The sequence below is a fragment of the Peromyscus maniculatus genome, chromosome X (genome assembly GCF_049852395.1).
Source record: "Peromyscus maniculatus bairdii isolate BWxNUB_F1_BW_parent chromosome X, HU_Pman_BW_mat_3.1, whole genome shotgun sequence".
NCBI lineage: Eukaryota > Metazoa > Chordata > Mammalia > Rodentia > Cricetidae > Peromyscus > Peromyscus maniculatus.
The window spans coordinates 2,900,199-2,922,394 of record NC_134875.1 but is presented as its reverse complement, the minus strand read 5'-3'; the positions used below and the strand labels follow the sequence as shown (position 1 = coordinate 2,922,394).

The window sequence follows — 22,196 nt, the reverse complement described above, 5'->3', positions numbered from 1 at the left end:
TTCTAGCACAATCAGTGAGCAAGCTACAGGTCCAGAGATCCTGTTTCAAAAATTAGAGAGAGAATAACTGAAGAAGGCACCAGATTCTGACCTATCACACACACACACACACACACACACACACACACACACACACACACAGACACACACACACACACACACACACAGAGAGAGGGGGGGTGGTTGTGGTGGTGGTGGTGGTGGTGGAGGGAGATAGAGACGACAGAGAGACAGAGACAGAGAGAGAGTGTGTGTGTAAGTTCTTTGAAATCAGGCTATCTCCGAGGTCACAACATTTCCAACCCCTTCTTTGGCTTCAAAGCACAGCTCAAAGCACACATCTGTTCCTCTCCTTCAACGTGAGTGAGCAAGAATGAGGTAATGGAGAAAACAGTGGAATCCGGACCCATCCATAGAACCCTAGAGAGGACAGGGAGAGAGACATAGTGTCATCAGGGACCTGGTGTGCTGTCTGGGTGCGTGGGGTCCGTGCAGAGAGTGCAAGGCTGTGCATAGCTAGCTAATACTCCACCCATGGCTGGTGACGTTCCAGAGAGGCGCCCCCACCGCGCCTTGGGCACAGGCTAAAGAGGGCTAGGCCTGGCCTGAAGCTTACAGGAATTGTCGAGCCGATGTGGACATCTGCACCGTCAAGCATGGACATGAACATTTATTTCGAGGGTGTGGGTGGGTGGGTGGGTGGGAGGGGAGAAACGTGTGCAGTGAGGAGCTTTCACAGTGGCCATAGCAAACCCCAGAGTCTCCCAGATGGTCCTCTTTTGGAGGTGGAGCTGCAGGGGTGATGGCTGAAAGGAGGAAGCTCCCTTCTAAGGAGAGGGTGCAGAGGGGTTCCTGGCAGCCCGAATCCTGGATGCTGACCTCATCCGGGCAGCCTTTAGGATGGTCTTGTCAAAGAGCTCTTTTTCACGGTAGTGCACGGGTGGGCCACGCAGGTACTTCTCTTCTGCCTCCTTGTAGCTAAGCTCGTCGAGGGCAGCGATGGAGCAGATGATTGCTTCTGGAAGAAGAACCTCCATGGTAAACCGGACTTTGTCTCCTCTTGCCAGCGAGAGCAGGGCCTCATCTGCTTCCTTGGATATTTCTTGCAAGTGTCTGGCCACGAGATGCAACTGGTCCTCATCCTCCAGGTAGGTCTCAATGCAGAAGACTTCCCTCTTTGATTTCCAAAGGTCGTCCAGCCACCTGGACGGTTTCCTGCCCTTCACAATGTCCCGCAGGTGCTGGTCGGCCCCCTTTCTCTTCACGATGAAGTCTACTAGCTTCTGGTTGGCTCTGTCCCAAGCGGCCCTCATGCGGTCAGGCAGGAGTTTCTTGCGGGGCCCCTTCCCACCCAGGGCTGTCTCCTCCTCCCAATCTTCCAAGTCGGCATAGCTCACCTTGGGGAAATCAATGTGCAGGTCGCCCTCTTGGATGGCTCTCCTTAGCGGATAACTGGCTTGGGAGGTGTAGTAGTCCATAAAGGAGCCCAGGAAGGAGCCACAGGCAAGGTCTTCTTTGTAGTGGTCAATCACTGAGAGGCACCAGCTGATGCCCTGGCTGTACACTCTGCTGGCTCTCCGCAGGAGCGATAATTTTGCTCCACAGTCCAGGTGCTTCAGCTTGCGGAGAGGGACTCTGACACCCCTGTGCTCAAACTGCATGTTGCCCTCGATCAACAGCACCCTCGCCATCTTGCCGTTTTTGCTGACACTCTTGACCACCGCCGGCCAGAAAGGAAGGTCCTGGAATTTGAACCAGACCAGCATGCCTCGTTCGATGGTACTCGGCTCTTGAGCAGAAGCCACGTTGGTGGCTTGGCGGTCTTCTTGAACTCCAGCCGCTCTCCTCTTGACCCCGGTGTTAGTTGCCTTTGAGTGCATCTTAGTTGCCAATTCTGGGAGCCCGCATTGTGCACACAGCACATGGATCTTCCTTTTCCGGGTAGCAATGCGGAGAGATCTTCGTAGCCTCGGGATTGGAGGCATGCAGGCTGCCGATGCTCCCTTTGAGTCTGGTTTCGGGGTCCCCCGGCCGGGGTCCTCCTCGTTCTCTGGGAGGGTGGTCTTCCTTTGGGCTCCAATAGCCCGGATCTCTAGGCTGCCGCACCGTACTTGTTGTTTGGGAGCTCTGGGCAAGGTAGAGACATGCCTCGGTGGCCCAGAGGCAGCCTGCTGCTCATTTTTATCCCGGGCACCCTCCCTGGAGGCCGGGGCGCTCAAAGACCTGAGCTTGGATGTGCTCAGCTTTCTCTTGCTGGGATTATCACCAGCATTTCCTGCTGGTGTCTTGCAGGAACCTGGCCACACTCTGGTGCGTCTTGGCATGTTTCCTTGCATTTCAAAGTGAGCGTGCCCAACAGCACTGTGCGCCCGGGCTTTCCCCCCTTGCACTGCAGGCATATTCGGTGAGCCCATCCACACAGATCCCGGGCGGCCCCACTTCCCAGGACTCCTGTGGGAGAGCCCTTGGCCTTTCTGGTTGCGCCCTTGGAGGTGCAGGCGCTGGCGTGGGCTGGAGCTGGCCTGCTCTTTCGGAACCTTTGGCGCCGCTGTGCTGGTTCTTCTGCCACCTGCCCTTCCTCCTTGATACAAGCAGGTTCCCTCGCCCAGAACATCCAGTGCCACCTTGAGGGCTTTTCTGTATGCCCTGGTCTGCCTCGGCGAGCTTTTGCCCTGTGACTCCTTTCCTGCCAAGGAGGCGATGGTTACGGTTTCAGACTTGGTTAGGGGCCTCGCCTCTGTGCTCCTTACTCTCGTCTTCTCACCCACAGGCAGGATTTGGACCTCCAGGAAAGATGCCCCTCTCCTCTTCCTATGGGCTGAAGTCCCGGGTCTGGACAGCACCCTTGCAGGCCACAGCTGGCCCTTCCAGCCACAGAGCACATACTCTGCAGAGTCCATGGTGCTGTGCTGATCAGGACAGGGTGACTGGCTCCCTTGATTGTGGTGGGCACTGTGACTGCTGGTCGTCTCCGGCTTGGCTCCCCTGCCTGCGGTGCTATCCTCCCTCCAGAATCCGGTAGACAAGCTTGAACTGATGTCCTTGCTCAGAGTGATGTGGGCGTATCCTGTAGTGTGCGAGAGGGAAGCAGGGCTGCGTTAGGAAGGAATTAGCCTTTAGTGGACACAGATGCATCAGCTCAATGAGGTGAGGAGAGAGAAAGCAAGGGGGTGCACAAAGTCTGTTCCACAGAGCTGAGGGTGCATCCGGGAGAAGATGTGGAAGGATCCAGAGCAGATGTGTAACACACGGTTCCCCACCTGGGGCTGAGGTGGTGAACTTCCTCCTGGAGAGGTGAGTTTCTTTACATGGCTTGTGTATTTTCTTGCCCATCCAGTACCTTGGGGCTCCCTGGGGTTCCCTGGGGGTGGGGGGAGCCTCATTGTTCTCTTTCCTAGGGAGCTAATCCCACTCTGCCCCACCCCAGGAAGCCTGTGGACACCTAGTGCACCCGTGCCTTCCACACCAGTGTGATGCCAGGTTGAAGAGCAAGGGGGTAGGGAAATCTTCACGGTGATTTGCATAACATGGCAAGTAAGGATGGTTGAGGTCACTGTCATAGCTTCTGGCGTCCCTCCCCCTCCCCCAGCCCCCCATATTTTGGTTCAGATCTCTTGTTCCCAACTCTGTCCTGGACCTCGCTATGGGATCAACTGTCCACATGGCACAAAGGAGAGCCCCCAAAAGAAAGCACTTCATTGTGGAGAAATGCTTAGTAATTGGCAGGCTCAGTAGTGTCAGATGGAGAGCAACAGGGTAAGTGTCTCTGTTGGAATTGCCCACCCTCCTGCTGCAACCTCAAGTCTGGAGACCCTGCCACACCCATATCTGCTGGTGATAGGCACTGTACTACCAATAGACCCCAGGCCACAGAACTCTCCTGCCCACAACCTCTGTGCCCTAACGTTAATCCACAAAGTTTTAGACAGGCAGGAAATCAAAGCAGTTAGCTTGATGACCTTGTATGGTCACTTGCCCATCCCTAAGTCCAGAAGGCATGCTTTGAATCGGAAGTGGTGTCCAGTCTCACCTGTAGGGCAGCACTCCTGTTCATGTTCCTCCATGCTCTGCCTCTCCACACAGTCCCTCCCCCTTGTGCTTCTCAGTGGAATCTCATCCCTTTCTTCTCACTGTGAGTAGGTGTGTATCAGGGTCTCTTCCTTTCCTGACTGCTCTTGCCTTTTGGGCCCGTGGTTTCCTGTCAGCAGTGTGCATGTCGTGTGTGTGTGTGTGTGTGTGTGTGTGTGTGTGTGTGTGTGCGTGCGGGAAACAAAGCCCACATCTGTCTGATCCTCAAAAGAGGCCCACTGTGCTTGCCGAGAAGGACCACACACTTTAAAGGACCACAACACAGTAGAACCATGAAGGGCTCACATGCCACAGCTGCTTACCTCTCATGCGAGGATGCAGGTGCTTTCTGTCATTGATTGCCTGGGTGCCACCAGGCACAGTGAGGTAGAACACTGTGGACTCGGCTCCTAACACAGCTTCCTAAGGACACTGCTGTTCTTTGGGGCTCCCGTTACCCCATGTCCCTTCTGTGAGTGTGGGCACACTGAGCTCTCTTAGGGACTCCAGTCCTTATCCATAGCAATTCCCAACCATACAGAAATACGGGAGGCAGATGATATTCACATCATTTCCTCGGTCCTCCCCCTCCCACCCTCTCTGTATCCATAAACACCTGGTGTTACATTCTGGCTCCCTAGTCACTGCGCAAATGTGCGGCGGCCCTTCTGCCCTATTCCCATTCAAGTCTTACTGACTTCGAATCTGATTTCACAGTGTGTAAAGTGGCTATCTACATAAAGAAGCCTAGGTCTGTCCCAGGCCACACCTGCTGGGTGATGCAATAGTAAATGTGTACTGTGGAAGTCTGGGGCCCAATTTAGGGATCACCTGCAGTAATCTTTCCTCTGAGGAATCTGTGTGATCTCACAGGGTTGGCCTTCTCTGATCCAACCCCCTCGGAGCCCTGGGCCACAGCTGTCTCTTGAGGACACAGAGGAAAACATAGGTGCCTCAGTTACTTCAGGCTGCCTTCTGCTGGACCTTCCTAGCACATGCCCTCCAGCAAGGCTGAATGAGCACCATCAAGCCCCAACGTGCCCCCATGTCCAGGCACCACACCTCGGGCACAAGAGAGCCCACCCCTCACTCAGTGCCCTTAGCAACCACGGATGCCCGAGTTATGCTTATAGAACGCAAGCTTTTGACCCCAGGCAGGCCTTGCACGAGCTTCTGCTTCCCTCAAGCATGATGTTCTCAGCCTCACACACGTCCTGAGTTAGAAAATATACCTGGGAATACCAAGTATGTGTTCAAGCCCACAAACCAGGATATCCACGCAGCATCTGTAACTCAGTCATAAAGAGAAACGTTTGCACTCAGATCAGGCCATACTCTCCACAGTGTGTGTATTCCATCTGTGCATGCCTATTGCTCCAGGGCATAGAAAAGTCCTTACATTTTCTATAGCCTGCTTAAATATTGTCAGTATTGCCACCCGCCTCCATCGTTTCAGGCATCACCTCCAGTGCACTACCTTCAACGGTTACCTTTCCGATGAAAGAAGACTATCTTCCCCAGAGGTGCACAGAGAAGTGTGCGAGATAGGATCCTGAAATCTCTGTCTCAACACACGCTTTGGCTCCGTGCCCGAAGGCCTTCTATCAAGAACTTGCACACACGATCCCTGTGTGCGACGTCTAGTCACATTTTCTCCAGATGGGAGCTTCCAGATGGCTTCCCTCCCTGTGGTAAGACACACAGACAGGGGACAGTCTGATGAGAGGGTGCAAGAAGGGTACAAAAGCATATTGCTCACACACAGGGACAGAGATACACAGAGATCCAGATGATGTGCTGGTGGGTCAGAGAGAAACCTGTAATTACACATCCTGTAATACCCAGCTGATGCTTAACCCAACCGTGAGCAGAGTAAAGACTCAGTCCCGGACACAAACTAATACCTGTCCAGCGAACAAACTCTGCCCCTTCCTCAGGTGTTCATACCGCACTGATTTTACCTCAGTCTGCCTAGCTGTGATTAGTGGCCAGCTTGGAGGCGGCTGTCTTTTGGGGAGGCATTTCTTACTTCCTGTGTCAGGCCTCCAGGCCAAGAGACCTGGAGACCTTGGCTTCAATCCTCCAAGGAAACTGCCAGTCATCGTCCCCATTTACCTCCTCTTTAAATGCCTTCCAGCTTCTCTCCCTCAAGACAACACAAGCCACAACTATCTCAGGTAAGGTGCTGTCACATGAGCAGGGTCATTCTGTCAAGAGCACATGTGACAATCATCGCCAAACAGAGACGAGGCATCCGTTACGTAGGTTGGCGATCTATGCTTTCAGGGCCTGAAACGATAAAGCTGGTACCAAAGAGGTGTCACCTGAGGACAAAGAGACAGGGCTGGCTGAGCAGCCAGTCCTTGGGGCTTCGCGTCAAACAGTAGTAGTGAGAACCTTTCCTGTCCCGTGAAAGGGCCAGCACGCTCCCACGGCACACTCACAGGCTCAGCTCACACTCACTCAGGCTGGCTACAGGCACCTACCTATGCGCTTTGCGTGTCTGTCTAGTGATTCCACCTCTCCATTCTGTGAGTATCCTTCGCAAATGAATCTGTAACCAGGAAAGAATGGCTTGTCCCCGTTGTCATGGCAACCACCGTGTCATGGGGGAAAAAAAAAACAAAAACGTTCTTTCCTACTAGCCAGTTCTCTGTGGAAATCAGGAAGTGCTAATCCACCCAGGAGGCTGACTGTTCACTTCCATCTCTGTCACCTAGTTCCCTACCCCACCCCCTGCAGCTGCACACATGAAAGAAAGCATGCACACACACTACAGGAGGTGATGCTGACGTTCCAGGGTGCAGGGGGCCTTGGTGCAGGGGCTTTGACCACAGAGGGTCTGGGACAAGGCAAAACAAGAGACGGCAGGTTCTGTTCTGCCTTCATAAGATCAGGAAGGGGCCAGGTCTGAGGACACCTTTACACCTGCCAGAATCTGGAAGGCAGGCACGTTGTTTCTCCAGAGGTAAATAAGTGTTCTAGGTCACTTGGCAGAAAATATGGAGGACTGTGGACATGCAGGAATTCAGGTGGCATCATCAAAAAAAAAAAAAAAATCCATCTTGACTCTCAGGCAGCAAGGAGATAAAGCAAACTTCAAATGGCAGGAGGCTTTGGAAACCTCAAAGCGCACCCACAGGGACATATTTCCTCCAGCAGTGCCACACCTCCCAAACAAACCCAAACAGTACTAGGAAACAAGTATTCAAAAGCCCCAGGCTGTGGTGGATATCTCATTCCAATCAACACACGCACGCACGCACGCACGCACGCACGCACGCACACGCACGCACGCACGCACACGCACACACAACACACACACACACACACTCACACACACTGAGAGAGAGAGAGAGACAGACGACAGACAGACAGACAGACAGACAGAGACAGAGAGAGAAACCATTTGCCTCTAAGCTGCCTCAAGGCATGCCTACTAGTCCATGTACCCATCCCTGCATCTAGTGGGATGCTTTCTCACCACATTAGATGACACCAATTTGGAAAGTTCACCTCTTCAGCGTTTTTCCTACTCTGACCATGACACATACATGGATAATTACAGAATGTGCCTTTTGTCTGACCAATTTCAGTTAAAATGCTCCCACATTCATGGAGTGGCAGTGCATTCCTTCTTAGTGCTCGGTAGTATTCTGTTGTGCAGATATACCATGCTTGGTGTATCTCTTTATCATGAGGGGGTAATTTGGGACTTTCTCACTGAGACTAGGGCTGCCATGAGCCTTTGTGTATCTATCTATATTTGCTCAAATGCTTCTATTCAGGGGATTGGTCCACACCTGGGGGTGGAGTGATTGTGTGATGGGCTGATGTAACAGTTCCCATTTTGATGAATGCAAGGGTGCTCCCCACAGTAGATACGGCATTGAAAATCCCCACAGCAACAAGGCCTTGGGATTCTTCCTGTGCTTAACAGTGGTTCTCAATTTCCTTCCTAAATAGCCAAGTGGGCAGGGGTGGAGGGAGGGGAGAGGTGGATTTAACTGCTGTCATTGTATGTTTCTTGCATAAGGTCAGATATCATGGTACTTGTGTTCTGAGCCCCCACGCTTTATGCATGCCCAAGATGATATGGTGGCAAAGCATGGCCATCTTAGATGCACAGTCCTTGGGAGAGGACAGTAGGACCATGAAGTGTCTGAACACAAGCTGAACAATACAGTGACTGCCAAGAGTCTCACTTATTCTTTAGCTGGGATTAAGCTCCTGAAGGCAATCAGGAAGGGGGCCCTGGATACTGCAGGCCTAAAAAGGCTGGGCACGAGACTGTACAGTGGGCGGGGGACTAGGGGCTTCCTTTTTCTGCCCCTTGTGTATTTTTGCACTCGTCATTGGACGCCCGGGTCCTCCAGAGAAGCAGCCACGAGTGATACTTAGACAAGAGGGGCTTACTGAGGTCCGATGCGCATGCGCAACCACAGACCTGAGTCAAGCCTGAACAGCTACAAGCCCCAAGTTACACTCGTGTGATTGCTGGATGGGTGTCCCTTAGGAGCACCTTCAGCTGGTCTCACGCATGCTTGCTTGCTGTGGGATGTTCTCTATGCTGTGAATGTGTTGTTCTGGCTGGTTAATAAATAAAGTGCTGATTGGCCAGTAGCCAGGCAGGAAGTATAGAGGGGACAAAGAGAGAAGAGAACTCTGACTCTGGGAACAGCAAGGCTGAGTCAGAAGATGCTGCCAGCTGTCGCCATGAGTGCCAACATGTAAGATACTGGTAAGCCACGAGCCATGTGGCAAGGTATAGATTAATAGATATGGGTTAATTTAAGATATAAGAAGTAGATAGCAAGAAGCCTGAGCCACATGGCCGTACAGTTAATAAGCAATATAAGTCTCTGTGTGTTTACTTGGTTGGGTCTGAGCGGCTGTGGGACTGGCAGGTGAGAGAGATTTGTTCTGACCGTGGGCCAGGCAGGACCAGGAAAACTGCAGCTACACTTGCTGATTTTTCTAGAGAGGCCAGCACCCTTAGTTTCCAGAAGTGAGGACTAGCCCTGGAAAAGGAGGGTCTCGGGTGACTGTCATGAAGCATGTCTGTATAGGTAAGTGGCTAGGTGTTAGGGCCCATGAGGTGATGTCATGGGCCTCACTTCCACCCTGGAGTGGACAAGGCCAGGAAGGGCTGCCTGGGAAAGCTTTGTGAAGGTGCTAGGGACCCCAAGGAGTGGGCAGGTCAGCGTGTGTGCCCCTGCAGAGACTAAGGACCTTCCACATGGCCCTTTCAGTACCCTTTTGGGTACTCCCGCCATTCTGCACAGGTCCATACTTCCCCATGTGGGAGCATTGCAAACAGGGAGCAGAGGTGCTCCGGGCACTTTCAGCCCTTCCTAGGTGAGTTCCCAGTTTATGCGTGCACAACCGAAAGCTCCAAGTCAAGTATGAGTTAATACGGGGTGGGCCTCAAGATGGAATAGCATTGGCCAGGCTCACATACACAGACATGGTTTCCACAGAGGTAGAACACTTTCCGGAAGTGAGGCATACCTGCCTGAGACCCCACCCCCCACTCCCCACCTCCACACCCCCGAGGACAAAGAGGATCTCGGGGATTGTGGTGAGCTGTGTCCCTGTAGGTGAGTGACTAGGTACTGGGACCCAGGATAGTCCCTGAGGTGACGTCCGGAGCCTGAATTCCACAGTGGAGTGGAGGAGGCCTGCAAGGGCTATGTGTGGGAAAGCTTTGATAGGAAGCAGGGACTGAGAGGAGTGGGCAGGACAGCATGTGTTCTTGCAGAAGGACTAGGGACCTGCCACATGGCCCTTTCTGACGTCTTTGGGCACATGAGACCTTCATCCGGGTCCACATGTCCACTGTTGGGCCTAATTAAAGCAGGAGTATGGGTGTTTCAGGGTCTCCCAGGCCTTAAAGCACAATTTCCCGTCCACCCGTGCACGGCGGTGGGTGGCCCTAACCAAGGAAAAGGCCTGGGCAGGCGCATGCGCACACACGCGCCCATGCTTTTCCACGGAGGCCGACTATTTTCTGCAAGTGAGGACTAAGCAGCTCTGACCACCCTGGAGGGGAAGCAGGGTTTCGGGTCGCAGTGCTGAGGCCTGCTCCTCTAGGTGAGTGGCCAGGTATTAGGACCCAGGATATTCCCTGAGGTGATGTCTGGCTCCCAAATTCCACACAGGAGGAAAGTCTAGGAATGCTTTGTGAGAGTTGCAGGGACCGAGGGGAGTGGACCAGGCAGCACGTGTGCTTAGGGAAAGACTAGGGACCTTCCACATGGCCCTTTCTGCGGTCTTTGGGTACTTCTGATGTTCTCTCGGTCCACATGCCCATAGGTGGGACTATTTGAAAGAGGGGTGTGGGTGTTCAGTGCCTCGCAAGCCTTAGTGCAGTGGTTTCTAGGATGCGCATGCGCAACCCCGAGACCCAAGGCACGCATGCGTGAGTGCCAGTTGGGCCTCAGGATGGGGGCGGCGGCCTGTTTCACACATGCGCAAACGTTTTCCACTGAGGTGAAATACTTCCGGAAGTGAGGTCTCACTAGCTGTGACCGCCCTCGAGGACGTTTTTCCACTGAGGTGGAATGCTTCCGGAAGTGAGGTCTCACTAGCCGTGACTGCCCCTCGAGGGTAAGAGTGGTTTGGGGGGATTGCAGTGAGGCGTATTCTCCTAGCTGAGTGACTAGGTGTTGGAACCTACCGTAGTCACCCATAAGGCGACTTCAGGAGCCTAAATTTCCCCATCGAATTGGAAAAGGCCCGGGAGGACAGTCTGGGAAAGGTTTGTCAGGGCCACAGGGACTGAGAGGAGTGGGCAGGACAGCATGCGTCCTGGTGGAGTGTCTAGGGACCGTCTCTGCGCACTCCAGACATTCTCGCGGGCCCATATTTCTACAGGTGGGACCATTTAAAAGAGGGTTCTGGGTGTTTCGGGCCTTTCTAGGCCTTAGTTGCACAGTTTCGGGTTCACACAGTTTCACACAGGTTCTGGAAAGTTTCAGTAGTACATGCAGGCGCAACCTCAACCCCCACACCCCCACACCGCCACACCGCCACACCCCCACACCCCCACACCCGCCCTGGCCCTCACCCAGTCACACATATGCGATTGCCATGCTTGCTTTTCCAGATGCAGAGATGCTTACTTTCTGGGAAGCCTAGCTAAGTGTGACCCACCTTCGTGGGTAAGGAGGGTCTCGGGGATCATCGTGAATCCTGTCCACCTAGGTCTGTGAGGAGGTATTGGGACCCAGGATAGCACATGACATCCAGAGCCTCACTTCCAAATGTAACTGGAGGAGGCCGGATTGAGCAGTCTGAGAAAGCTTTGTTGGGGCCCCAGGCCCCTAGGGGAGTGGGCAGGACAGCTTTGCCTGCTGGGGGAGGGAGTAGGGACCTTCCTGGAGGCACTTTTTGTACTCCTTGGGTATTTTCCAGATTGGTCCACGGGAGAGAGCTAGACAGGCAGGCATGCTGGAAAGAAGGGGTGCTCTGGGCCTTTCCCACCCTTGATAGTGCAGGTCTCATTTCAGGCACGTGCAACTGCAAGCCCTGAGTCCCTAGGCATGATTTCTGGGTGGACCTCACCATGGAACAGGGTTGGCTAGACCCGTGCCTGCACGCTTTTCCTGCTCTTCCAGAAGCAGGGATTCTTAAGTTCAGGAAGTGAGGACTAACTGGGTGTGACCACCCTCGAGTAGAAGGAGGGTCTCGGGGGACGGTGGTGGAGCAGGTTCACTTGGATGGGTGACTAGTTATTGTGACCCAGGGTAACCCTTGAGATGATGTCTGGAGCCTCACTTCTGCATCAGACTGCAAGCAGGGGGAGAGGGGTGGGGGGGGAGGCGGATCTGAGAACGATTTGTCAGGATCGCAGGGCCCTGGAGGAGTGGGCAGGACAGCACGTGTTCTGCTGAGGGAAGTCCAGTTCCTTCCGGCCCCTGTTACTGCAGTTCCCAGCTCAGTCAGGTACAACTGCAAGCCCAGGTTACCACACATGCTCGATTACTGGATGGGTCTCATCCTTTAGCACCTTGGAGCAGGCTCACACATGCCTGCATGCTCTCCCCCTAATCAGAAATCATTCCATTCAGGGAAATGGGCCCTGCTCAGGTGGGACAAGCCTCTGAGGGGAAGAAGCATGGCCACCTAATCTGAGTGGATCCCTGTTCTGAGGTTCTGCTGGTTACAAAATCAGAGTCAGCCTAGGCCCACACAGTGCTTGGTGGTGGCACAGAATCACAGGGTGTCGGGGGCCTGGTTGAGGTGATTTCTGCAAACCTCCCTTCTGCAAGGGCCTAGACAGAATCCTGGGCTCTGCAGGTACTAGAAGGTGTGTGGGAAACAGAGTGAGGGATGGGCGAGAACATGGAGGGTCCCCATTGCCCCTTGTGTACTCTTTGGTCACCTGTCGTGCATGGCAACTGCTGGGCCCGAGCCAGGCACGTGTGACTGTTGGACCCATCTGTTGCAAGAGCACCTCCTAGCCCACCTCTTGAGTTTGCCTGATACGCCCAGGCCATCCATTCATCTGTGCCAGGGCAGCCTCAACCAAGGATGGATACTTGGCCCACCACAGGCAAGTGTGCCTGCTGGGCCAGCCTCAAGTAGGTAAACTTGCTGAGGGGCCCCGCACAGGGACAGAAAGATGCATATTCACCTGCTGGGTGCTCAACCCTAGCCTGTATCACCTACCACGCATGTCAGGCACCCCCCTCCAGACCCCACACACCCCACCCACCACCGTGCACGCATGTACTTGCGTGCACATACACAGACACAGACACACACACACACACACACACACACACACACACACACACACCCCTCATATATGTATGCCATCTGGGCCCACTTGCTGGGCCTTTCTCACGTATAGGTGCTGTTCCAGCCAATCAGTAAGCATGCTTGCTTGTGGAGGTAGGCAGTAGCTAGGTGTTACTTTCCTGAAAAGAGAAAGAGGTTTCTGGGGGGGGGGAGGTGTTCTCATAATAGGATCCTCTTGGTGGGTGACAAGAAATCAGCAGAAAGGGCTGAGACTGAGGGCTACAGGCCTGTGGGGAGCTCTGCATTCAGCCAGAAAAATGGAACAGAAAGTGATTGGATGTGGTGGGATATCAGTGTCATCCTCCTGCCTCCTCTTTGCTCCAGCACAGCAAGTGCCAGGACACATGGCCACAGCCTGTGGAGTCCCGGTACCTGTTTCCATTGCCGTCATGAAATTTCTTCTTGGTGTCTTTACTGTCTGTGCACACCAACATTTCAGGAGTTCTGCCCAGCCCGGCAAGGTCCCAGCCATGTCAACCAAGGAACAGAAAGACATGGAGAGACGTGCCAAGCGCCCAAGGGTTGATCAGAATCTCCCATCAGATGACTTCCAGAACCCAGATGCAATCACCCCTGGTAACAACTGATAAGGGGCATACAGGGCTGGGCCTAACGGAGAGGACATTCTACTACTCCTTGGCAGGTGGAGCACAGGGCTGGCGTGGTACTAACCAGGTCATTGCATGGGATTGGGTGGGTGGGGTGGAGATGGGAGATTCGGGTGCTGAGAGCTGATTCTCAAGCGTGTTCTGGGTTTCTGTCCCCACCTGACGTTCTCACCCTGTGGCGGAGGTACAAGGCTCACAGAGGAGAGCCATTGTCCTGGCCAACGTGCCTCTGACAGAGCCCATGGGTCACAGTGGATTTCCTTGAAAAGCTTGTACAAATACATGTAGCTGCTGTCCCCAGACTCTGGCCGAGCTGAATTTCACGTGTGTGTGTGTGTGTGTGTGTGTGTGTGTGTGTGTGTGTGTGTGTGTGTGTTGGGGTGGGGGGCATGAGTTCCTGGAAGACTACTTTAAAACTGTTGTTGGCCATGGGCTCAACCAACCCTAGAGTGAAGCTGTTTCCCATGTGTGATGATGAGAACAGCACACTTCATTTGCAAAGGTTTTTTTTTTTTCCTTTCTTCTCAATGCAGCAAACAATCCAGCAGTTGATACCAGTGAGATGGGCAGCTGTTCCTCAGGACCAGACGTGCAAGCGGCCAGGTGATGTCTTAAAGGAACTTTGGCCTGTCCCAGGAGGTAGTTTCAGTGTGGTTACATGCAGGCATACAAAGAAATTTCTGCCCTTTGCTGGAAAATGGATCCAAACGGGGAGTTTGGTGTTAAGTGAAATAAGCCAGCACCACAGAGACCACAGTCACCTGTTTTCTCTCATTTGATGATCCTAAATTATAAATAGGTCCATAAAATAATAGAAGCCAAATTCAGAAGAGAGGCTGGGAAGAGGCAGGCAATGCCCAATAGAGGGGAAGGTTTGAGGAGTAGAGGCAGACTCTGGAGGTTGAATATGGTCACATGGCATGAAAGTTGAAGAGACACTGGCTGAGTGATAGAGGAAGCCTAGCAGGAGGGTACTGAGGAAGGATGAGAGTGAATATAGCTGGAGTGCACGACAGATGGGTGAGTACACCTTTATGAAGCGCCTTGCAGCTGTACCGTGAATGGATTCCAGTAAACCTTTAGTATAAAATCCCCTACGCTGCCACAACATAACACGAAGTCACCGCTTGAGGAGAGGAGACACTTCCGTGGAGCTGCCTGCAGTTGGGCAGGGAACGGACGCCAGGGATGCAGTTTTCATGTGTCATCCAACACCCAGCCAGAGGTTGGGGTCCTTGGGGATACAGCTGACTTTGAGTCACCCATGCTCCAGTAAGTAACCCTTACCCATGTGCCCCTATGTATTCTGCAGTGAACTCATTGGTTCACTGTGAAAACGCGAATAAAGGAATAAAAGTAATGGCCCCAAACAGGAAAATCCAACTTTGCCTCACGTAAGCGCTAGTCTCTTCAAAACCGAGCGCCTCACCTTTCCTTCGAAGCAAACTTGGCATGTTTGTCCTCAATTAAGGATCCTTGTGTGCATTTTCCATAGGGAGCCTGTTCAGAAGAGGATACCGGATTTCAAAGGTGTGTTTGAGCAGATGTTGCTAGTCCCAGAGCCCTCTTTCTGACCCTACAACTTAAGATGTGATGAGAACGTGGTCACCAGCCAACAGGACTCTGTTACACTTCTGTCGCCCAGAGGATTTTTGGGGGGTGGGGTGGGGTGGGGTGGGGGAGACAATAAATTACCATTTATCCTTCAGGCGGCACCTTTAGTTTAACTTTTAACTAGCCTCTCTGAGCAGGGGTGTGTTGTAGCTGTCACTGAGGCCTCGGGGAGAGTTTCCTGCTTCCTGCATTGCTGGAGAGTGTTACTAGGGATGATGGGCAAGCAGATAAATCTCTGCCTTTTACCTTTACTGCACGAGTGGCATGTCGCATTTCAACAGCTGTTTTTCACCTTCTGAATTAAGTCATTTTTTTTTTCCTGGCTTTCCGAAGTTGCTCTCCTCCAGGAACCCCTGCCAAAGGAGGGCATGGAAAACAGCCTTTAGGCCATACACGTTTATGAGCCTGTCAGGGAACGCTGAAGGCAGCCACACTGTGGACAGGGAAGAAAAGGGTGATAGCATGCAAACATCATGCATGCCACACTAGCTTGTTTTCCGTCATCCACAGTAACCAAGTCAGTGTATCACACGCCCCTCAGGCTGAGACAGCTTTTATTCACTTGTATAGGTGGCCCTAAAACAGCATTACTGGAGAGACACCGTCAGTTCTTAGCCAGTGTATTGAGTCAGTTCGTACAAGCAAGGATGTCTGACAGCATTGCTCTCTCTGGTACAGATGAACTGCTTGGGTTTTTGAGGTGTCCAGAAAATGGTTTGTCAGGGGCGGTCACTCGTCAAAGCTCGATGCCCCCACACCTGTATTCCTAGCACTAGGAAGTGAAGGCAGGAGAATCAGGAACTGGAAGTCGCCCTCACTTGCCTCTCAAGTTTGAGACCAGCCTGGGCTACACAAGACCCGGTCTCAAATTAAAAAATAAAAATATAACGAAGAGCAAAATGGACACCAGATCTTTAGATACTCCTATTACCGTGTAGGTGATGTGTCAGGGATGAAAGTGCGCCTCTTCCTCTGGGTATTTGACTTAAAGTGATAGCATTTCCTTTCTCGACTAGGTGACGTTAATCGGTACCTTCTGGCAAAGAGGAAGCAGTTTGAAAAGGATATAAATGCCTCTTTCAGCAGCCTGAATGAAAACCTCCAGAGTGTTTTCAAAACCCAACAGAAGTCAAGGTAAAGTTGTGACCCTCTTGTCAAGGAGACCTGTACAGGCTTTGACTCTTCCTTCCAAAGTCACTCCTGCCTGCCATTGTGATCCTGCACAGAGTGGAGTCGCTAATGGGACCTACATAGCACTGCATTTTATCTATGAGCTAGTCCTATTCATAGCTGGTGGGACCCCCCCCTTCCCCCCTCTTTAAGCAGCTGAGATGTATTAGCTTCAAGACTGGCAAGAGACCAGCTTCCCCCTTACCAGATAACTTCCTGCAAGGAAGGCCAGTCTTCTATGGTCTACAAAACTATACCTATTAGGAGGTACCATCAGCACTCTTTTTGGTAGATCGTTGTGCCCATGTGGGGGGGAGGGGAGGTTCTGTGCCCTCTCCGTGTATCTAAGTCCCAGAGGATGAAGGGTATGTTGCCTTCACAACACAGACTTGGGCTCTCAGAAGAATCTCCAGGTTACTCCATAAGGGAAAGGGAAGAGGAGTCTAGTTTTAAGCCAGGAATGCAATCTTGGGAAATGTATGCATCAGAGCGTCCTAGGTGTTCGAGAAGGAAGACACGTGAAATGGCGCGTCACTGACAGCAAATTAGGACAACATTCTTCTGGGACGAGAGTCACATTGCCGCCTCTCAAGAGCCAATTTCATTCATGTCCCCTTTCTCTTTTGCTCCCCGCTCTGGTTTCAAAACGTTGAGTGTGTGTGCCATTGCCTTACCCACACGCAGTGTGACAATGCTCAGCAATTGTTACTGTGTTTTACAGGCAGGAGCTTCACTCCATGCACTCCCAGGTGTTTGAGTCTCTGTATCACAAGTGGCTGGACGAGGTGGGGAGAGCAAGGGAGCAAGAAGAACACCTTACTGTGAGTGTCAGGGCTTCAGTGCATCAAGTCGAGAGGGAAAGGGACAGGACAGGACGTGAGCATACGGAGACAAGGAGGGTGGTGAATGTGGCCTGGAGAGACTGGCCATCCTCTCTGGCTTGCTTCTTTTTCTGTAGAGGGGTGATGTGGTCATGGGTTAGGAGCCAGCATGGGGGGCTGGGGAGGCTGAGCAGGCACTGCCTGGAGAGTGCAAGAGAAGGTATGGCCTTGTATGCTCAGAGGGAGGGGACCCTTTGTGATCCACACAGTGCAGATGCCAAATAGTGCGGGACGGGGTGGGGTGGGGGTGGGGTGGGGGGAGGGTCCCAGGTGGCCTTCTGACACAGTGATCAGGGAGGCAGAGTGAGAACGGTCAGTATGGACACCGAGTAGTGCGGTCTTGGAGGAATATTTCATCCTGATGGAGGACAGAGCTGTACTCCCAAAGGCGCCGACTTCCAAAGGTGGGGAAGCAGAACCTAGAATCTGAGGGAGATGGAGACAGATTCCAGTCTGGTGGTGAGGAGCATGTTCTCTGGACCCCATTGCTTGGGATGCAACCATAGTCCTGACACTTGCTCATTGTGAAAGCTCAGGAAAATAATTAACCTCCCTGCCTCAGTTTCCTAGGACTGAAAGCAGACCTGTGAAGAATCCCTACCTTTCTAGACTTTGCGTAGTCGGTGGTTTCATTTTGTGGCATGTTGCTATGGAACGTTTGACTGTGGGAGCTGATGCATGTTTGCTATTCGTCTTCCCTGCCCTTCTTATTTGGTTGATAATGTAGTTGATGGGAGGTTACAAGCTGGGGAATGACTGGTTGATGAGGAAGGCTTAGGTCAAAACTTTTTTTTTTTTTTTTTGAAAAGAAGGGTTTCCTTGGAAGCTATTCTGTGTCCTCGTTGTATTAAAATAAATACTTTATGAACACAAAGGAATGCTTTGTACTTAATTTTGGTGAGGTGAGAATCCACAGATTAGGTGGGTCTTGTGTTAATTTCAAAATGAATAATTATTTCATAGAATTTTTGCACAGGCTTGACAGACTATCTCACTCTGTGACTGGTCAGACCGTGTTATGTTGCTTTTGGCAGTGAAGGGCATGTCTTCAAACTTGTTCATGAATGCCAGAACACAAAACATCACGGGAAGCAATTCCTGTAAGCAGCAGGGTTGGATGTTCAGTTTTACTGACATTTTGTCATTGATTCCCTCTATTGCAGCTTATAGCTCAGCAGCAGATGAAGATTTTACAGAAAGCTCTAGAGGATCATGAAACCAGGATTGAAAACGCTAAAGATTTATGTGACACAGTTTTGAAGGTCTGGTGGATTGCACTCGTTAACAGAACACACCCATTTTATGTCACACCAGGTGTCTATGAAAGCAGAAGACAGGTTGGCCCTTTCTCAGGTTGTGGGAGAAGTAATTAGTTTTGAAATCCGGGATCACATTCTCTTTGGATTATTGTCCCCACACATAGGAGAAATGCTAAGGTTTGTTTAAGCTGGGAAACTGATGACAGTGTTGGGGGCAGTGTTCTAGCATGGGAGCTGGTGACTGGAAATTTGCTTAGAAAGGAGCATACTGCATCGCAGTGATGAGCTACTATTGACCTCCCGTGACGTTTCGAGGGAAATTGGCAAGTCTGGGGATCCTTCTGGTTTTCTTTGACTCGTTTGGATTGGACAGGTCGGTCAAACAAGCAATGGGCAAGGGTAGGTTTTATTTTCTTTCATGTTGAGTGTTTTGCAGTCTTCCGACATCAGCATTGTTCTTGAGTATTGGTGGTCGTGTATTTCAAGAGCTCCCCAAGAGATGTGGGGAATGACAAAGCTGGCAGAGGATTAACCCTCTTTGAACTGAGAGCTGCGAGCTGGCAATGGTAGCCTTGCTGAAGCTCTAGGTCCTGAGTGACCTCTATATACCCAGGAGTTGAAGCAGCCCTTCAATGGGAATTCTTTTTGATGCTCTCATTTAAATAGGCTATGAAATAATCTCTCCTCATATCTGATTCTGATGCCTTAACTCAAGTGCTCAGTGTGCCAAGGTAAATTAAATGTTTTCAAGATGCTATCGAGAAGCTAGGTCTGTCTTTGCTGAGCAAGCATGAGTACCCCAGTTAGTACCCTAGTGTATATCCCCAGCAGCCATGTGTCCTCCAGGCACGGCAACAGGTGCCTATAACCCCAGAGTGGTGAGGGTAGAGAGAGAGACACAAGGAGCCCTGGGGCTTGTGGGACCACCAGTACAGCCAAATTGGAAAACCCCGGGTTTAGTGAGAGACCCTGCCTCAAAAAGTCATGTGGTGAGCGGTTCAGGAAGGCGCAGGCACACGGGAGCACACACATATGCGTGCAAACATGTACATGTGAAGGAAATCACTTTGAGTGTTTTTTTTTTTTATCACCTCTGGTCTCCACACCCAAGCACACATACATGGACACCCTCTGGCACACACCCATGCACACAGAAAAGTAAAACTGAATTTTCAAGACCTTGGGGGCCATCTACATACATCCAGTCCTTTAGGAAGAGCTTAAGGAAAGGGAACATGCAGCTCTAGTGCAGCTGAATACTGCTTGGGAACTGGTTGGAAGAACTGACCGGAAAGGCTTGCTTCTAACTGTGAGTGCTCAATGTGAGTAGCACCACAGAGGGAGCCTTGTGACTGGGCCTCTCTGGCTTCCCAGGTGGTCCCTGCCCTTCTGCCCTGTGCTCTTCTGCCTCTCTCACTCTCTTGATCTCCCTCTGCTTCTCCACTCAGGCTTCCTTCCTTTCCTAGTCCTTGGCTCTGGCTCTGAGGGACTGTTGTTCTCTAACATGGCCTTCCCCTCTTCCAGATTTCCCAGTGGCCTTCCTTCTTAATTCTCTCTGCTTCCTGTGTCCTCTGCACAACATGCCCGCTCCCCCCCCCCCAGCCTCTTGACAGCTTCACTGGCTGCCTGCTTCCCTCTGTCCATTTTGTCTTCCCTCCTCCCAGTGCACCAGCTTCCCCTGAAGTGGCTCCTATTCCGTGTCCATGCTTTGCTTCTGCTCTTTGCCCAGAAAGCTCCCCGCGCCTTGTCTTCCCTAAGGAAATCCTATGTTTTTACGGCTTGAAGTCACCATTTGTGTCCTTTTCAGCCGCGAGCCCAGCAAGCTCCCCTTCCATACCTGTTTTCAGCTAGTGTGCATGTCATCTGTTCCCAAGCTGCTCTGGGCCCTGAGAATAGGGCAGAGACCGAACAGGCATTTTGCAATTTCTGGACAGAGGGTGACACAGTTCTTTCTCCTCTGTGTCCACCACTGCAGTGTTCTTTGAGAGATCAGAGGGGTTTGAGTCCCCGCTTGCGCTTTTCTTAGATTGAAGGGTCATGGGATCGTACACTGTGTCTTCCTCTGAAAAATCACATTCCATGGACATAGCGAATGGCTCCTTCCTCTGGGGAAACCTTGGGGGTCTCCAACGTGGGCCTGTGCCTCGTTTTCCATGTCTGCTCCGTGGGACCTTTTAACTGATCCTCCACCCATTTTCCGAGATAAGTGCCTTAGCTGTTGTTGTCCCACAAGGGCACCACCTTAAAATGTGGCACTGGAGCTTTGTTTGGAGTGGCTATTTAGATGTGTGTGAAGTAGCCACTGTTCTTACTTTGAATTCATAACAAGCCTCCTTTGGATATGCAAAGTCGGTTCTTTTAAAATTAAATGAGGTGAGGTGTCAAGCCAAGCCAGGGCTTTGTGCTCAAGCAGAGTTTTGTTTGTTTGTTTGTTTGTTTGTTTGTTTGTTTGTTTGTTTCAGAAAGCCAAGGACTTGAGTAAACATCGAAAAGCTTTTATTGGTGGTGAAGAAAGTGAAGTGAAGAAAGAAATCTGCAAGGCGCAGGACAGAGTTATCATGGAAACTGTAAGTCCTGTGTCTGTAATGCCTTGTGCCTCGGGATGGCTTCCTACGGGCAGAGATGGAATAACAATTCCCTAATTCTCCATTTCCAAACAGCAAGAGCAAGATGTGTCTGTTGTTGAAACATACCTTCAATCCCTGGTCCTTGACCACTCTGAAGAAACCACCTGAAGCTCACGTAGAGGACGCACAGGGAGCATTAGCCGTGCTAAGAGGACGTTAGTAGCAGTCAGGGCAGCTCCTTTCTCTTTACTTTGCCTGTTAGAAATATGACTGAGACTCTGTTAACCGTTAAGTCAACCCCCAACAGTTCTGTGAGTAGCAACAGTTCAGTGTGGATCCTCTAGCCCCCGACAGCAAGGGAGATACATTCTCCCCAGCAGTGGCACTCTCATTTTGCAAGAAAATGTCATTTGATTTCACGATTGGCTTCTTTGGTTCCCTGTCACTTGCCCAAAGTGAATGTTACCTGTCTTATTTTAGGAAGAAATAAATAACGGTGGGATCCATTTTTCTCTGCGTGCTTTCATTTATTCAGGAGGTCACAGAGCCAATTCCATTGCAAACGGGCCTTTACAGGAAAACCAACCCAACATGTTCACTCAGACTTAAAACTGAGCACAACTCATGTTTTCCTGCCCAGATGTGCTAAACTGTTGACAGCGTTCCCACAGCAGAGCCAGATCTTAACGTGTTGGGTGTGAGCTTGCAGTGGGGCTGTGGCATTTCCCAAAGACTCATTTCTGGGCTGTATTCAACACTGGTTGGAAGACACCTGCCCTTATCTTTGGTCACAAACATTTTATCATCGATGAATATCTACATGAGCATTTACAGTTTCAGAATTTTAGATGGGTGTTTCCAGGAGCAATTTTTATAGTGCTTCTATTATTCATATTATTTACTCAGCTTGGATGTGGAATTGTACACAATAGGCCTCTAACTCTAAAAATTAAAGATTTCCTATTTTTTCCCTTATTTTTTCCCTGTGCTGTTTTATAAAGTCTTGAAAACCTTTTTCTGAATCCATTTGAAGTTGTCTTACTATATTCTTTATGCATATTCTTTGTGTAGCTTATAATTAAAAAGAAAACCCATCTCCCAAAACTGATTTCCATATTTCCCCCATATTCCTCATTTCATGTGTCTGTATTATCCATTCTTCTCTTCTTTTGTATATTTTTAAAATTGATTTATATATTTGAAATTATCCTTAGTTTTACAAGT

At 51.1% G+C, this 22,196-nt stretch overlaps 1 protein-coding gene and 1 pseudogene across 11 annotated transcripts; one reads left to right on the top strand and one right to left on the bottom strand.

The window, feature by feature from the left end:
• Positions 1-650: 650 nt before the first annotated feature.
• Positions 651-5,698, bottom strand: LOC143266757 (putative PWWP domain-containing DNA repair factor 4 pseudogene; annotated as a pseudogene). Of its 3 annotated transcripts, none has more exons than XR_013048248.1 (2): positions 5,559-5,698; positions 651-3,067 (listed from the first exon to the last, which is right to left on the bottom strand). The product of XR_013048248.1 is annotated as a putative PWWP domain-containing DNA repair factor 4 pseudogene, transcript variant X1 (transcript). The 3 variants fall into 3 exon arrangements; XR_013048249.1 differs by having other exon boundaries at positions 5,546-5,673; XR_013048250.1 differs by lacking the exon at positions 5,559-5,698 and adding an exon at positions 4,900-5,003.
• On the top strand, positions 5,620-21,479 carry LOC143271004 (X-linked lymphocyte-regulated protein 5C-like). 8 transcript variants are annotated; one of them, XM_076562663.1, is made up of 10 exons: positions 8,298-8,809; positions 9,050-9,137; positions 13,313-13,449; positions 14,015-14,084; positions 14,977-15,011; positions 16,112-16,229; positions 16,987-17,086; positions 18,310-18,408; positions 20,868-20,972; positions 21,066-21,479. In XM_076562663.1, exons 3-10 carry the CDS (start codon positions 13,344-13,346, stop codon positions 21,138-21,140), a joined length of 708 nt encoding a protein of 235 aa, XP_076418778.1. In that variant the 5' UTR covers positions 8,298-8,809; positions 9,050-9,137; positions 13,313-13,343; the 3' UTR covers positions 21,141-21,479. The 8 variants fall into 8 exon arrangements, with proteins under 8 accessions (XP_076418773.1, XP_076418775.1, XP_076418772.1 ...); XM_076562658.1 differs by lacking the exons at positions 8,298-8,809; positions 9,050-9,137 and adding an exon at positions 5,620-5,759; XM_076562657.1 differs by lacking the exon at positions 9,050-9,137 and having other exon boundaries at positions 8,291-8,809; positions 13,198-13,449.
• Positions 21,480-22,196: the final 717 nt, after the last annotated feature.

Bases quoted from the DNA above. Each gene is read 5' to 3' on its own strand.
- LOC143271004 (XM_076562657.1), top strand. From the start codon at position 13,218: ATGGCCACAGCCTGTGGAGTCCCGGTACCTGTTTCCATTGCCGTCATG. The intron at 14,085-14,976 runs GTGATGTCTTAA...CATTTTCCATAG, and splicing joins CCAGACGTGCAAGCGGCCAG to GGAGCCTGTTCAGAAGAGGA. The intron at 16,230-16,986 runs GTAAAGTTGTGA...TGTGTTTTACAG, and splicing joins AAAACCCAACAGAAGTCAAG to GCAGGAGCTTCACTCCATGC.